This window comes from Simochromis diagramma, unplaced genomic scaffold (assembly GCF_900408965.1).
Source record: "Simochromis diagramma unplaced genomic scaffold, fSimDia1.1 OVJJ01000402.1, whole genome shotgun sequence".
Taxonomy (NCBI): domain Eukaryota; kingdom Metazoa; phylum Chordata; class Actinopteri; order Cichliformes; family Cichlidae; genus Simochromis; species Simochromis diagramma.
This window is the reverse complement of record NW_024386972.1, coordinates 6,290,878-6,308,749: the sequence shown is the minus strand read 5'-3', so window position 1 is coordinate 6,308,749 and position 17,872 is coordinate 6,290,878. Positions and strand designations below refer to the sequence as shown.

General features: G+C 43.8%; 1 protein-coding gene across 2 annotated transcripts; it reads right to left on the bottom strand.

The window, feature by feature from the left end:
- Positions 1 to 8,880: 8,880 nt before the first annotated feature.
- Positions 8,881 to 17,872, bottom strand: LOC120738235 (mitogen-activated protein kinase kinase kinase kinase 2-like). Of its 2 annotated transcripts, XM_040039430.1 has the most exons (6): positions 17,573 to 17,871; positions 16,384 to 16,462; positions 13,336 to 13,394; positions 13,194 to 13,240; positions 9,854 to 9,892; positions 8,881 to 9,196 (listed from the first exon to the last, which is right to left on the bottom strand). In XM_040039430.1, the coding sequence occupies exons 1-6, from the start codon at positions 17,633 to 17,635 to the stop codon at positions 9,106 to 9,108; spliced, it is 378 nt and encodes a 125-aa protein (XP_039895364.1). In that variant the 5' UTR covers positions 17,636 to 17,871; the 3' UTR covers positions 8,881 to 9,105. The 2 variants fall into 2 exon arrangements, with proteins under 2 accessions (XP_039895364.1, XP_039895365.1); XM_040039431.1 differs by lacking the exon at positions 9,854 to 9,892 and having other exon boundaries at positions 17,573 to 17,872.

Sequence of the window (17,872 nt, the reverse complement as noted above, 5' to 3'; positions counted from 1 at the left end):
CTAATGTCCATTCTTATATTTCAGTACATAACTGAAACCGATTTAGTCGGGGAGGGTAAGAACTGAAAATATGAAATAAACACACGTAAGCTAAGACTCTCTAAAAAAAATAGCATTTGTTTGGCTTTTCATTTCGCCATTTGTTGATTCACTTGAAGAGCAAGTAACGTAATATTGGTCAAGTGATCAGTTTGATATCAATCTTTCGTGATACACCGTCATATTTACATTATTTGTATGGTATGAATGATTTGCTTTGGTACCTGGTCAAACTTAAGCTCTCCTTAGTATGGCTGGCTCCGTCTCTCCAACAGCGCACTCACTGCTGGCAGCAGCTGCCCCGCCCCCTCGCTCAGTCGCTTAGTGCCTGAACTCGGATCATACCAATATCAGGGGGGATTCACGCACAGTCGTAAATTCCCACAGTGTGCACTATGTGCTTCTAATATTGTGTGTACTTTTTGTTTTATACAGTTGTCAGCCAGGCATCTAACTATGAAAAAATTACACTCCAAAAGACCCCGGGCTTCTGACAAAACAACCCGGGCTTAAGCCCAGTAAGCCACCCCCACGCTCCGCCCCTGTTGGAATGTATCGGTCTTAGATGGTGACGACATCTGTTGACCAGGAAAACTTCTTACACAAACACATGACATCAGCGTCTGACTCATTTACAAAAGTGCTTCAAATGAAAAAAACAAAAACTGTCTAACAGGACTGAAATGTTGTAAACCACAGTTATCAGTAATCAAGGAAATAGCTAAGTTAGTATGTTTTATTAGCAACTATTGCACCTTGTTCTATCTAATGCAAATGTAGCACATTTAAAGGCTATTTGATGCTTACAATAACAACTTTTCCAATTATTCTGTCAACGTCTCGGGTCTGTGACCCAGCGCTTTGAGTTATTTGGTATTGTTGATTTCTTATGAGATAATGATAAGTTTTAGTATTTTTATTTAGTATGTCTTGGTCTAATTTATGTTTCTTCCAGGTCGCCATGTTTTTGAGTCTTGTCCTGTCTTCTGTGTAGTCTGTCTTGTTCCCTATGTTAAACGTGTAAGTTACACCTGTGCCTTGGTTTCCCTAATCTGTTTTCATTTACCTCTCCTTGTGTTCCATGCATCCCCACTCTGTCATGTGTTTTATGTCTACATGTTCCATGTTCCATTGTCAAGCTTGTGTTATCGTGCCTTGTCTCTCCATGTTTCCTGTGTTATTTTGAAAGGAGGCTCAAAATGAGCCTATTTTTGTTTTAAAACTTCGAAACAGCAGACGTAGATCTTCTGCTGGTCACAAGTTATGTTGGGGAATATTTGCTCTCTTTTATTTGTCCTCCATCTGTATTTAATGCAGGACACAGCCCCTCCAGCTGTTAACACATAGTTTGGCCATCAAGCATTAACTAACATGACCATGTAGTTTTGTGAATTTGTTTGACAGATTATTGCGTGCTAACAGCAATAATAATGTGGGCTGTGCACTTTGCTGAAGATAGCCAGTTGTGGATTATTATTAGTTATCGGATTAATATAAAAAACTGTCAGTATGAAGCTCAGGTCAATAAATGGTCATTTTTAGTCAGCAACATATACCCAGAAAAACATCCGATTTCAACCAAATAGACATGCAAGTTTGTGCTTCATATAGTAACTGGTATGATCGGTTCATTGGAATAGACTGTGACAATGACAACTGTACAACTTTACAAAGAAAACATTTCACTCTAAGGTTTGAAACAGTGGTGTGTGTGATATGTGATGTTGCAAAATTTGGATCCAATCCCAAGTAAATACGCGGCCATTGTTGCTGATAGCAAGTGCTGATACTGATGCTTTTAACTGATGTCATCCAGGGAAGGACGGATGTTGTTTTGCTGTGCTGTATTTTAATGTGAAGTGTACATATTTATTTTTATATTGCATGCATTGGTTATATTTTTGTGCAGTGTTTTATTTAGTTTGCATGTTTTAGTTGCCGGCAAATTGTCCTGGAGAGACTCCGCCCTTTCCCCCGTTTTTTTACTAATTGGACACACCTGAAGAGGAAAAGAAAGGTAAATTACAGAGTGCTCAATGAGACATAAAAGGGTTGGAGCCGGTGTTCAGGGGAGGCGGACAGAGGAGAATGCGAGACAGACAGAGGAAAGACACAGACGATGAGAGAGTAGAGATGATCAGATGGAGCAGACGACCAGCGGCTGGAGAGGAAAAGAGATGACCAGCGACTGGAAAGAGACACGATGAGAGAAAAAAGGGCGATAACGACAAGAGCCGGCTTGTGCACTGCGGGAGAACAGAAGCAGTGAGACGGCGGTGCCGATTGCAGTTTGAGGAAGCGGCGGGCGGAGTTGACGAGCTCCGCCCACCTGGGTAAGTCTTTGACTTATCCTTTTTATAAAGTAAACTGCCAAAGGAATAGTGACTGCCGCTCCCTCCCTTTCTCTAGCATATCAAGACGCGAATGCGGGAAGGAAGGAGAGGACTCCGCTGGGTTTCCCTTTTATTTCGCTGGATTTCCTAACTCCCTGGGACTTTTAGGTCGTGGCGCAGGCCACTGGACTTTTAATGTTGTGTTTTATTGATTTTTATTGTGTTACCCCTTGGCCAAGGTTGTTTTAATTCATTTTACATTTTTAACTATTTAAATATAATAAATTATATTTTTAATCATACAGTTTTAAATTGTGTGCTTTCCCTCGGCGGCTCCACTGCTCTTGCCCGTTTTGAGGAAGGTTTCCTTCCTTTAAAAAAAAACACAAAACACTGTGGAAATAAAACATCAGCCTTCCGCCCTCCGTTACAAAATTGGCGTTGTCGAGACAGGATACGGAGCCAAGAGCAGTTGGGTTAGCCAGGGGAATAGCAAATATGATGATGCCTGTATATCCCGGAGCCCCGTGGCTGCCGAAGTTTAAAGGGCCTGATCAGGATGTGCAATATCAGGAGTGGAAGGAGCAGATGCGGGGGCTGCTGGGATCTCAGGACTTGCCTGAAGTGAGGAAAGTTGCTATTGTGTTGGGAGCGCTAGCAGGTGAGGCTAAACGTCAGGTCAGTGTTCTTGAAACCAGTGAAAGAGATCAAGTACAAAAAATCTTTTCTTTTTTAGACTCTTTATATGGTGATCGTGTCCCCGCCCCAGTTCTTAGGTCACAGTTTTTTAGTTGCACTCAGAACTCAAGTGAGACCGTATCTTCATTTATTTTGCGGTTGAGAGAATTATACTGTAGGTTGCGAAAGCATGATCCAGATAATGTCCCCTCTGATGCAGCCCTGCGAGATCAATTGTTGCTAGGATTGCGGGAGGGCCCTGTAAGTCAGGCACTGAAGGTCTATGTGCGGCGCAATCCAGACCAAGATTTTGCTGCCATACGCCAGGAGGCACTACTCCTGGACTCAGAACATGTACAGCCCCAGTCTGAGGTAACCTGCCTGTCTGTAAATAAGTCTCATGCTCCTTTTAAGGTTGAACAGAAAGAAGATTGGAGGCAGGTGTTAAAACAGGAGATACTGGAGGATGTTAAGGCACAAATTAAAGGATTGGCACAAGAGCTAGTAAGGGAAATTAGAGGCTCCACTCAGCCAGCTGTAGCTACTCTTCCGCCTGCACCTCAGTTTAGGAGAAGACCGCGACAATCAAATGCTAGCTGGGATGCACAAGGTCGGCCTATCTGTCGGAGGTGTAAGCAAGCAGGACATATAGCTAGGTTTTGCCAGACCTCCATGTCTTCCCAGCCAAGTTTAAACTAGATGACCCTGCTGCTGAGGTCCGAGGGGCGGGGGCTTTTGGTTCACCTAAGGAATTGAGGGCCACAGAAACATTTATTGGGCAGTGTCCAACAGTGAACATAGTGATCGAGGGGGTGGAGCTTCAAGGCTTGTTGGATACAGGATCACAAGTGATGTTGATACAGGAGAGTTTGTTTAATGAGCATTTTTCCCAGGCTAAGCTTGAGAAAACTCCAACCGCCTTTAAGCTGAGAGCTGCCAATGGTCTGGAAATTCCCTATACCACCTATGCTGTCCTGGACATGGAAGTAGAAGGTGTTAAGGTTCCTGGACGCGGGGTTGTGGTGGTAAAAGATGACCATTGCACGCACCCACTGATTGTTGGTATGAATGTTGTGACTGCCTGTTGGAATGTATTTAAGTGGCCAGAAAAGACTGCTCCTGTCCCACAGCAATTAACGAATCAACAGGCCTGGAGGACTGCCTTCGCAACATGCAGACGGATAGAAGCAAGTACAGTGGAGGATGGAATGGTGGGGTATGTACGGCTAGCTGGCCGACGCAAAATTAAAGTTCCCCCGAGGAGTGAAATAATGGTGTGGGGCCGGACTCAGACGGGTCCGCAAGGAACGGATTATTGTGCCCTGGTGGAGGCACTGCCTGAAACTCCTGATGTGGGGGTGGCGAGGACCCTTGTAATGGTAAGGGCCGGGAAAGTGCCAGTGAGGATTTGTAACCCACACCCCTATCCTCTTTTTATAGGTCGCTACCAGAAACTGGGAAAACTATCCTGCGTGGATGAAGCCGACGTACATGGCTCACAGGACCTGAGCCTGTCCCTTGGGACGGACGGTGTGGTGGAGGTGGCTCTGGTCGATAGTGGCGCCCCCACGGAGGAGGGGAGATTACCTGAGGAGATGAATAAACTGATTGAAAGACCTGACCTGTCTGAACTGCAACAGGGCGAGCTACGTGCTTTATTGCTTAAATGGGAGAAGGTGTTCTCTAAAGATGACGAAGATTTCGGGAGGACTGACCTGGTGCATCATTGTATCCCCACAGGTGATGCAGCTCCCATTAGAGAGAGGTATCGTCCTTTGCCCCCCGCAATGTATAAGGAAATGAGGAGTCTCTTGGCAGATATGATGGCAAAGGGAGTTATCCGGGAAAGCTGTAGCCCGTGGGCTGCACCCATTGTCTTGGTGAGAAAAAAGGATGGCGCCTGGAGGTTCTGTGTGGACTACAGAAAATTGAATGCGGTGACGCATAAAGATGCTTTCCCCTTGCCACGAATAGAAGAGACATTGACAAGCCTTACTCGAGCGAAGTGGTTTTCCACCCTGGACTTAGCCAGTGGATACTGGCAGGTCCAAATGGACCCGATGGACAGAGAAAAAACTGCTTTTACGACCCCAGTTGGGTTGTTTGAGTTCGAGCGGATGCCGTTTGGTCTGTGCAATGCACCCGCTACATTTCAACGCCTGATGCAGCACTGTTTGAGTGGACAGATTGCAGAGTCTTTATTGGTGTACTTAGATGACATTATCATTTATTCACCTGATTTTTCGTCTCATTTACAGCATCTAGATGAAGTGTTTCAGAGGCTGTGGCGTCATGGGTTGAAGTTACAGCCGAACAAGTGCGAGTTCCTGCAACAGGAGGTGAAATTTCTGGGGCATGTAGTGGATAAGTATGGTGTAAGACCAGACCCTGATAAGATTTCTGCAGTGATGGATTGGCCGGTCCCTGATACCATCAGACAAGTCAGATCCTTTTTGGGCCTGGCTGGCTACTACAGACGTTTCGTGTCCGGCTTTGCTAAAATCGCACGCCCTTTAAATGCATTATTGACAGGGGTCCCTGTGAACAAGAAAACAGACCGTCGCAAAGTACAGTGGTCCCCAGAATGTCAAAGGGCATTTGAGGCCCTCAAAGCAGCATTAACGCGAGCACCTGTTTTAGCATACGCAGATTACTCCCTTCCCTTTATTGTGTATACTGATGCCAGTGGGTGCGGGTTGGGAGCCGTTCTGGCGCAGGTTCAAGAAGGTCAAGAAAGGGTAATAGCGTACGCCAGCAGAAGCTTACACCACACGGAACGGAATGACGCGAACTATAGTTCCTTCAAGTTGGAGCTGTTAGCCCTTAAGTGGGCAGTTACCGAAAAGTTTAAAGACTATCTGACTGGTGCACGATTCGTTGTGTATACTGATAATAACCCTGTGGCCCATTTACAGACTGCTCGCTTGGGCGCAGTAGAACAACGTTGGGTTGCCCAGCTGGCCTCTTTCGACTACGAGATCAAGTATCGTTCGGGTAAGAGCAATATTAATGCTGATGCCCTTTCTCGATTCCCCACTGTCCCAGCAGAGCACCTGGAGGGGGCTGGATCAGAGCGTGGAGTCACTTCAGCAGCCATTGAATTGACCTGTGAGGTAGAGGGGAGTGACTGGGCAGAAGCACAAGTTCACGATCCGGATATTCAAGTGGTAAAACAACTTCTGGAAGCTCAGGTCGCATCCACAAAGTCAGAACGTCAGGCATTGTCGCATGGTGTGCGGCGACTCCTACAGCAGCAAAAAAGACTTTTTATTAAAGACGGAGTACTGTGCCGTAAAGTGTCGGACGAATATACCCAGGAGACTCGTTATCAAGTTGTGTGTCCTAGTTCCAGGTGCCATGAGGTGTGGCGGAAGATCCATGAGGCTGCTGCCCATGCGGGGGTAGATCGAACCCTCTCTCGGATACGGCAGCGGTTCTATTGGGTTAACATGGAAGCGCAGGTACGTCAGTTTCATCTGGGTTGTGTCCCCTGTAGTCTACAAAAGGAGAGAGTAGAACCTAGGGCTCCACTGCACCCTATTTCAGTCTCATACCCTTTGGAGGTTGTAGGCATGGATTTTCTGTCCTTAGGCCGACCAACTGACACTTATCAAAACATACTGGTGGTGACTGATCTGTTTACTCGGTTCGCTTGGGCTATCCCTACAATAGACCAAACAGCAGAGACTACAGTAAAGGCTTTATGGAAGTATGTGATCCAGCCGTTTGGTTGCCCAGGCCGACTCCACTCCGACCGTGGGTCTAATTTCGAATCTGCATTAATGAAACAACTCTGTGATACCTATGGTATAACTAAAAGCCGCACGACATCTTACCACCCTGCGGGGAATGGTAGTGTAGAACGTTTCAATCAGACCTTATTGAACATACTTCGCTCACTAGAATCAGTTAGGCAGAGCCAGTGGGTAGGAAATCTGCCGGAACTTGTTCATGCTTATAACAATACTATCCATAGCTCCACCGGTTACGCACCTGCCTACTTGATGTTTGGTCGGCATTTACGTCTGCCTGTGGATGTGGTGTTAGGTGTGGGCCCCCAACAGGCGAGGCAGGGTTTGAGTGAGTGGGTGTGTTCCCATCATCAGAAGCTCTCCCTAGCTTATCGATTGGCTGGGCAGAAGATGTGTAGTGCAGCCTCCCAACACAAAAGTCAGTATGAGAAAAGAGGCTGTACCCTTCCATTGTTGCCCGGGGAGAGAGTCTGGGTACGTGATCGAAACAGACAGGGCAAAGGAAAACTGTGTTCCTGGTGGTCTCCTGAGCCGTATGTGGTGTTGGAACGGGTGGGAGATACGGGCTTAGTGTATAAGGTCAAACCAGAAAAGGGGGGTAATATACAAACTTTACATAGGAATGCCTTAAAAGTGTGCATTGCTCCTCAAACAGACTTTACCCCTCCTACGGAGGAGCCAACCACAGGCCCTTCGGATTTCCCAACGCCAGTGCTTTATGGGTTTTTACCCCTTACTGACTGTGTGTCACCTCACCAGAGTGATTCAGGTATGTCCCTTAGACGGTCCATTAGGACCACGCGTGGGATTCCACCAGAGCGTTATAGAGAGATGGAGCATTAGCAGGGACTGCCAATATTTCAGTGTGGGGGGATGTCATCCAGGGAAGGACGGATGTTTTGCTGTGCTGTATTTTAATGTGAAGTGTACTTATTTATATTTTTATATTGCATGTATTGGTTATATTTTGTGCAGTGTTTTATTTAGTTTGCATGTTCTAGTTACCGTCAAATTGTCCTGGAGAGACTCCGCCCTTTCCCCCGTTTTTACTAATTGGACACACCTGAGAGGAAAGGCAAGGTAATTTACAGAGTGCTCAATGACACATAAGAGGGTTGGAGTTGGCGTTCGAGAGGAGATGACCAGCGACTGGGGACGCGCCACCACCAGCGACTAGGGACGCACAGCGGGCAGTCAGACGGCAATAACGACAAGAGCCAGCTTGTGCACTGCGGGAGAGCAGAAGCAGTGAGACAGCTGGTGCCGATTTGCAGTTTTAAAGAAGCGGCGGGCGGAGTTGAGAGCTCTGCCCACCCGGGGTAAGTCTTCGACTTAGCCCCTTTTATTGAATGAAAATTGCCGAAAAGAATAGTGACTGCCGCTCCCTCCCTTTCTTCAGCGTACCAGGACGCGGAATGCGGGGAGGAAGGCGAGGACTCCGCTGGGTTTCCCTTTTACATCACTTCGCTGGACTTTTTTAGTTCTTTGTGACTTTTATATCGTGGCGGATGCCACTGGACTTTTAATGTGTTTTATTGCTTTTTATTGTGTTATTCCTTGGCCAAGGTTGTTTTAATTCATTTTACATTTTTAACTATTTAAATATAATAAATTATATTTTTAATCTTACAGTTTTTAATTGTGTGCTTTCCCTTGGCGGCTCCACTGCTCTGCCCGTTTCGAGGAAGGTTTCCTTCCTTTTAAAAAAAAAACACAAACATCTTGGAAATAAAATTCAGCCTTTCCGCTCCGTTACATATTTACACTGGGACGAAGCCAGTTACCCAGCGAAACCCCAAGAGGCAGGAGGAGAGCGCACCAGTGCCACACAGAAAGGCCCCAGGTGGGGTCTGAACAAGAGTTACCCACTGTAAAACCACGCCACCTAGAGGCTGGTTGGAACAAATAACCTGCTTCTGTACTGAGGCAAACGTAGAATTTGAGGAAAACTAATTTAATTTTAAAGTTAGTAGAACGCACAGGCAGGAAACTGATGGAAAGTCATAATTAAAGCTTTCCGCACAATTTTCACCTTCCATTAAAACACTTTGCATTTTTAAGCATTTTTTGTCATCTTCAGGTGTACACATATTAAACTGGTATGGAAGAGTAGAAACTGCACATGCTACAAAAGTATTTGCTCATCTGCCTTCACACGCATATCGACTTGAAGCCAATTGATTCTATACAAGTTGGAACAGCTGAATTTGATGACCTGGACAGGTGAGTGAATACCTTTAGCAACATATAAACTAGTATATAAAAGTTGAAGATACACACAGACACAGTATATATGAACAACTCTAGAGTGACCGAATTGCGACAGAGATTTTGTTTATGGCAGAATGATTCACACTCACATCAGCACATGGCACTCTCTTGATGGTTAAACTCCTGAAAGACAAAGGAGCAACAATGGTCATGCTCTAGAAGGCGAAGACGTCTTATAATGAAATCCACACCAAGCATAATAGAAACAAGCCGGACATAAAGGCAGGTGCTGGAGATGCTGAGGGTTGGCTAAGAGCAGGACATGAACAAAAATCGGAAGGAAACATTACAACAAAGCAAGCAAACACCAGACGTTCACTGAGGCGGTGCTGGTGTGGAAACCTTTTAGAATCAAACACTATGCAGGAGGTAACAGCTCCCCTCCTATATCCAACGACATCATGTTTCTGGATAAAAAGAAGAAATAGAAAAAAAAAAAAACCCTGCACAGTCCGAAGTCTAGCACTAGTCAGTTTTCCACATAATGTGAGGGAATCAGCACAAGCACCACATCAGTGACAAGTAACACAAACCCAAAGAAGTTAACAAAACAAAACACGTACATTTGTGCTAAATCAAACGTGCTCCCAAACTCCAGTTCATGGAGGTTGGGATTAGATCAGATTGAACACAAACCTGCTGATTATACCCAACACACAGACAATGGTTGATTTTCATATCAAGAATAATTCCATGACAAGCAGCTTATTTCAGGTGAATTCAGGTGGGATGGGGAGACATTGGTGTTAGGAAAGGCTAGAGTTAATGGACATGGCCTACCTCAGCTCGAGAGCTTGCTCCACACATTCCAACAGGCTCCTGCAACACGAAGACCTGATGTTTATCTGACTACAGGCCTGAATGGCCCAAGAAGGAATTAACCCAAGGTTTGATCACCGTCTATCATTTCAAACTCAGGCTTAGAGCACTCGTTTTTGTGCCAAGGGTTATTTCCAGTTTACCTACCATCAAACACAACTCACCCAGTTATATGTTTGAAGAGTTGCAGCAGGGATTATATGCAGTTGTGGTCAAATGTTTACAAAGCCTTTTAATGGACTTTTAATGATTTATTTTCTTTAATGACTTAAAAAACAAAAACAAGATCTGGGTGTACAAGTTTGAATTTAATTAGATTTTTTGCAGATCCACACAGAGTCAGAGTTTGGACACATCTTCTCATTTGATGTTTTTCCTTTATTTTTACGACTTTCTACACTGATGTTTTCAGTTTGTAACTACAAATATACGAAGCAAGATATATGGAATTATGTCGCGAAGAAAAAATTGATAAATAATTCTAAATACATCTTATACTTTCAAAGTAGACTTTTCTTTGTTGACAATGCTGCAAACCCTTGGCCTTCTCTCAATGAGCTTCATGATGTAGATGCCTGAAACATCATGTTGATGCATGCTCAATCATCCAGCTAAGGAAATCCACAAAGGTTGATTCTGTTCATCTGGACATTTTCAGTGGGAGAAACGTTTCGTCACGCATCCAGGTGACTTCTTCAGTCTCAGCTGACTGCAGGTTTCCAATCTTATAAACAGGACATTTGCATAATGACTGAAACCAGCCCACTGAAGGAACAACAACCACTGATCAGTGGCCACGAGTACCATTCACAGAGAGCCTGTGACCTGTGGTATGAGGTCCGGTCAGTAGCTTTGTCTTGTTCTAACTGCTTCAGACAGTCTGTCCCCCTCTTACTGTAAACACTTCCTGGGTCTCGTTTCAGGGGCTCGTGATCAGTTCGACTAGCGGGATGGATTTTTTTCTCCGCTTGGGTGAGCTGTTTGTCAGACAAATTCTTCACCCACTTCTCCACATCCTCAGTGTGTCACTCACTGGACTGACCGATACTCAGAACAATGTGGAAGTCCAAGGAACTCAGTCAAGATCTAAGAAGGAGAATTGTAGGTTTATGCAAATTGTCAGGGTCTCTGCAGATTCAAAGGTCATCAGTTCAAACTAGTACATTAGTACAAGTTATACCACTTTGGGTTTTCTTCCAGACTTTGACAAACACCCTTGGATGACAGGAAATGAGCCGGGGCGTTAAAGAACAACCCACAAATCACCAAGGTTCAAGACTCAAGACTGGCATGGACCAGAAACTGCTCAACACCAGCATCACTGTCAACAGTGAAGACAGTTTTACATCGCCATAGCCTGAGAGGGTGCTAACCAAGCAAGAAGCTCCTGCTCCAAAATCGACACAAGCTTGAGGGAAATTTGCAGCTGCCCACACGAACAAGCCAAACGCCTTCTAGAGAAAAGTAGTTTGGTATGTGTGGAGGAGTAAAGGTGAGCCTTTCAAACCTGAGAACACTGTCAAGCGTAGTGGTGATAACATCATGCTTTGGGGCTGTTTTGCTGCCGGTGGTAATGGTAGGCTACACAAAGTGGAACACTGCAGGACAATGATCCCAAACACACATCAACATACATCACTGGTTCTAGAATGGATAAAACAAACATGACGCTTATGAAATCACCTTTCCAAAGCTCTGACCTCAACTGAGGTCGGGTCTGTACCAGGAAACCAACCAATTTACCAAGTTTTCCAAGAACAGTGGTTCGATAGAATTACACCAGAAGCTTGTTGATGACTACCAACAGTGTCCAGTCACAACTTGTTAAGAAATATTTAACCAAAACTGTATATGCAGCCAGCATATATACTTTGACTCTATGTGGATTAGTGAAAATCAAAACTTTTTTTTAAAGTTTGGTGTTTTTTTAAGTCATTAAAGATGTTGTTGTGTTGATTAAAGCCCAGAGTGGACGTAAACGTCTGATCACAACTGTAAACGATTCCTTTGTGCACATGTCATCATTTTAAAAACAAAATAAAATAAATTAAATAGATTATGCAACCATCTTTTTTTCATAAATATACACTTATTGGCCACTTTATTAGGTACACTTGTGGGTACACTCGATTTTCGCCGGTCGTTGCTCATTAATGCAAACATCTGTTGGACTTGAAGTTCAAACTGAGCATCAGAAAGAGAAGTGACGTGTGAAACGAGTGTACCCATTTTCTGACAGCTGCTTCAGCAGGATAACGGTCTTAAAAATGACAGCGAGTTCACTGTGCTCCGCGGTCAAAGGTCTCAGTGCAATCCTGGATGTGCAGCAGCAGTGCATGCAATGCCATCATGTCAGTTTGAAGCGAAGTCTCTAAGGAATGTTTTCAGCACCTTGTTGAATCTTTGGCATGAAGGCAAAAGGGTCCAACACAGCACTACCAACGTGTACGTGATAAAGGGGCCAATAGTATAGTCTCCATTATTTTAACTGGCACCTGGAAGTATCCAGACATAAGGAGCATTACTTCATTATCACAATCTGTGAATAACGCAGCTAGATTGGATCAGCTGGAGGGCAGAGGCACAAACTAACTAAACAGAGTCGGCAGTTGATTCGTGTTTTGTTTATTGGTGTAAATCGATTCATCCACTCTTACTGCAAACAGTTAACTTTTTCAAAGTTATGCAGTTAGAAAAAATCATGCTAAATTTCTTTTTGTTTATTTGTTTTTACTACAGGTTACTCCTCATTGCTCTGGGAGGACACTCGGTTCTCTTGGTACCTGCAGTAATACTGTTCTCATACTGTGTGGATAAGTTGGCATTCTGGCCACATAGGAACCACATGTCTACTTTTATGAGTTACGATTTATGGTGCTACATCCTGGAAAAAATACCAAAATCACTCCATGTTGGCTGAACAAAGCAAACACCTGCTAAAATAATTCATGCAAAGTTTTTTCAAAATTGCAATTCTGACGTTTTGAAAGTTATACATGCTACCCATCAGCTGGATTTTGTAAATAAAAACAAAACAAACAAAAATATAAAAATCCAGATAAGTTAGCCTAGCCCAGTCTACAAATGACTGATGTGGCTACCACGCGACCTTTTCCCAGCTACCTGACAGAGTAACAATCAACCACAGCAGAACACAACTTCCCTCCAGCTGATCCAATCTAGCAACTTTTTAAATGCACCTTGTTATATTATAGTGTGCAGTGTGCCAATGTGACATCTCAACAGCCAAAAACAACGATATTTAATAAGCAACTGAAGAAAGATGAAACAAAGGTCTTACGGTGAGCCTCCTTCATCTCCAGACAGACTCCAGTCATCATAACAGGCCTGCAGAAAGGAAAACCCAAACACAACCTTTGGTCAAATCCGCGTGTTGTCATGGACTGAATGCCATCAGTATACCTGCAGGAAACATGCATTACCAAGTCAGGATAAGGCTCTGTCACTTTCCTCAGCGGAGGCCCAAACTTCACCTGGTCAACTGCAAAAAGAACACAACACTGGGCTTAGCACGCTAACAATGGCAGACCAACACATTCACACACAATCCTGGTACTTTCACAGTGTTTACGGTGCACCGATTCCCATCGGTGTGCACTCTAGAGATAACCTGTGACATCAGCAGTGAACAAGGGCCGAGTGAAGTCTGCAGCCATGACCCCACACATCAGGTGAGCACAGATATCAGAGAATAACATTTTTACTTGATGAGAAAGTGTCATTGAGAAGAGACGTCTGAACACAATAAACAAGGTACCATCAAAATCATCTGGAAGAATCAAAAGGTTTATAAGCATTTAGGGGCTGATAAATAGTAGCTACTGGTTTCAAATGAGAGACAAGATGACAGCTGGTTTAGAAGCTCCCACAGTAAAGCTTTTATGACATTAGATGGCTTATTCTACCTGTAGTATATCAGAGTATGACATTTGTCATTAATCTTAAAGCCTGGAACACGCCTGTGTGTGGGGAGTGAAAGCTGACATGCATCAGACAACGCCTCCTTCAATTCAATAGAAGTATTTGTATTCCTAAGCATGTGTGTGTGTCTTAATGCTCAGTCAAAGTGACACTTTTGATTGCAGGTCAGGCAAAGTAACAAATCGAATGAACATTGCTCTGTTACTACAGAGTATTATGAATGAATGAATGAATGAATGTCTTTTATTCGAGCAACCAAATAATAAAGTTATTGTAATGTACAATTACACAAAAAAAGAAAAAAACAAGTTTAGCTCGAAAAGGAGTGGGATGAAGACAAGCTTTTTAACTCCCACCCCTACAATTATAACTGGAATGTATCAAATGTACACTGATATTGAGTCAGGGCCCAAACAGGGATGGAGCTGGGTGCAAAAAACAGCATCACCAGTCAAAGAAATTCAAAAATTAAACATGAAATTTAAAAAAACAAAACAATCACACTGAAATTATGATAAGAAATAGAAATGTGAAAAGGGCAGCGGACTGAAGACAGAATGCTTTCACTGTTGGTATTCAGTCAGTTTTAGGGTGTTAGCAATTTAAACTAAAAGTCCAAGATGATAGGAATACCAACAGCCAGGTAAGAAGAGAAATAAGAACAGGGCACAAAATGCGACCAAGGAGTATTTATAACATCAGTTTAGGCAATTCCTTGCACTGCTTTCTTGAGCCAACAGGTCAAAACATCAAGTAATGGCACAATATGCATCAAATCTTACCACTAGATGTCATTAGACCGCAGTTAACTGGATTCTGTCTTTTTACATCTCCCAATTCAAGTGGAGAATCTCAGCTACTACTGCTGTACATGTAGTACACAGTACTGTGATGTCATTACTGTACAGGATGAAACAAGGTGAAAACACTGGTTTCCATAGTAATCAGATAGTTAGCAGCGTTTTCTTTTAACATCGTTTAAGCTAGTCATTAGTTTGTTTGTAAAGAAATCAGAAAGTGCACACATTTGGCAGCATGCAAGGTCTTCGACTAAGATCTGCAGAACAGCTTTTATTAGCATCTTGCCTCAGTTTCTCTAATGACTTCACTGTGATGTGAAAGGAGGAAGCACAGCGATCACATGATCATTTCGCTTTGAAGCAGGAGATGAGGAAATGACTAAACCAGAAAGCAGAAGCTGCTGCTGCGTTTCGGCTCAGTTACTTTGCAAGGTGTTGCTGAACGCCTGCAAGTGAATTTGAATAAGAAGTCCAAAGTTTTTCTGTTTGAAATGGGATCAAAGGAGCGGTCTACAAAGATGCTCTCAACATTTCAAAAGTTAATCTTCTGATTCAATCACCTCAACAAAGAGAATACTTTGGAAACTATTTTGCCCAGCAGTCATCGGTTGCTCATGTCACAGTTATGGTTAGTCATGTTACTGCATGAAGATCATCGTGCAGAAACATGCAGCAGAACACCAACACCTTACTGTTGCAGAGCAGGGCTTGGTGAAGGCTAATTACTGCATTACTGTATTTTAAAGTAATTATTTGTATTGAGTAATGCAGCAGAAGCTCAGCAAAGGACGACAGCAACAAGAAGATGATGGACAAAGGTGAGAAAACTGGTTTTCAGGCTCGTTAGTTGTAAAAAGGTTAGAAACTGCACATTTATTGAGACAACTTCCATCCAAATATGGAAAAGCTGGAGGGACACAGCGTAGCAGTAAGACTGAATGACCTTCCTATACTTCCCCAGACTCATGTACATGAACTGGCTGTGCTAAATAAAACAGTAATCTTGTTTCTGATACTATTTAATCAATACTAAAAGCATAGAGGTGTAACACAGACCATGGCACTAACAATATACATTGTATCAGTGTTGACAATGACAGATACAGTATATGATACATTGCATACATTGCTACATTGTAGCACCTGTGTAAGCCTCTAAAACCATACTGGTCAAAGGGCAGTGCAGGTGTTTGTGGCTTACGGGGCTGCGTCTAGCACACTAGACTACACTAGTAAGGGAAGTTGAGGTCAACACCAGACTGATTTATGATTTGGTGTGTGAATACAGTCTGTCACAGAAGGAACACAAGCAGCCCATTGGCATCTGAGCAGTATGAAGTCAGACAGCAGGCATGTTCCCAGCGCCATCCTCTGACGAGGCCTCCGTCCCACACGTGTGGATGGTTACAGAGCGAGAGCAGCCGTCAGCACGCTCACTGAGGGGCTTTTGTTTCTATTCATATTCTACAAGCTGCTTCGCTGAATACAATGGGACAATGAAACCACTCTCCCAGTACAACCGACATATATTATATGTACACATATGTACACACAGGCACACATTCAGCCATCAAGTGCACTGCACGGCGTAGTGCATCAGAGACAAGCTGCAGGGTTTTTATTCCCTTTGTTCAATTCTAGCACAAAGCCGGTGACCTCATTGTGACGACGAGTCGCCAGGAATCTCATCCTGCTATATGTAAGGAACCACCCACTGTGTGCCGTGTGTGTGGAAGGGGCGGGACTCACATTGTTGTTCAGACGGTGTCCTTTCCACAGGCAGGTGTTTCCCTGCTAACTGAATCTTGTCAGGAGCCATTACCCCAACCTGTCAAGACAGCAAAAACCGTACAGACACAAATCACTGCGGAAACAAGTCAATCCCAGCTTCTCCGAAGGAAGAGAATTCTGTAAGTTCACCTCTGTACATCATCACAGTGGACTTGGAATCAAACAATCAAGATGTGATTAAAGTGCAGATTTTCAGTCCCCATCTTCAGAGGCTCACAGTGACTGTTTGGATGTTCTTGGATGAACTTTAGACTAAATGCAGGTTTCCTCCCTTCAGTGCTCTGTCAGGCCTTTACTGCAGCCACGTCCCACTGCAGCTGGTTTGCTGGTCACTCTCTACGTGCAGTTTTGTTTTCAGTCACTGACAAGCACGCTCTGTGGGGCTGATATCAGGTGACTGACTTGACCATTGGAAATCTTTTTCTTTTCTTTTTTTTTACCTTGAGAATTCTTGGGTTTAGCAGTTTGCTCGCTGTTATGTGCACAGTGAAGCTCTGTCTGGTTAGTTTTGCAGCGTGAGATTATCGCCCTGTGCACTCCTGAATTCATCCAGCAGTCACATCATCAATAAACTCTACTGACCTGGCTTCACTGGCAGCCATGCATGCAACCGATCTCCTTCTCTATACTTTTGTCTTCTCATTGTTCTGGTACAAGTTCATCTTTCCAGACTGGACATGCTCCAAAGGTGTTTTCAGTCAAAGTCTAATATGGCCTTCATGTTCCCGAGTGTAACCAGCGGATTGCACCCTGTTGTAAACTTTGTATTTCCATTTGTGAAGGCTTCTCTTGAAAACAATATTAAGACGACCTCATCGATAGTGTTCTTGCAGAGTGTAGGTTTCCTTTTACCAAAGTACCAGATTGTTGATTTCCAGAGAAAAAGAACCCAAATGATCCATGTTGAAAGCTCCAGATATTTAATCCATTTAACTCCTTGTGAAATAGTAGAAACATGAGTGTTCAATCACTTTTAAGCGTCTGAAATGGAACGCCCTGTTTAGAAAAGACACTAACCCTAAACAGGTAACACACTACTCGAATGAAGCTGCACGTTGATAACATCTTGATTGTTTGGTTTCAAATCCACAGTGTACAAAATCAAATGTCCTTATCCAGTGAGTTTAGCTACGCTGTGAGAACTGACCTCCAGCTCAATGTCATCCATGGTGTTTGTGTGGGGAGCGTGGAGCTCGGGGTTGTTGGCCATGTCCAGCAGCTCAATGATCAAGTTACGGGTCAACAGCTGTGTCACAAACGGATGGTAAAGAAAGAAGGCACACACCTTAAATGGGAAATGATGGCGCTAATCTCAGGTCTCTCTTTCGCTTTGTTTTTGTCTTACAGTACAAAGAAAATAAAGTTTCTTATGTCTGATGTGCAGCAACAAGTGAAAGAGAGCAACATTTTACACAACACTGGCTCTGCCCTTTGACCACTGCAGTAG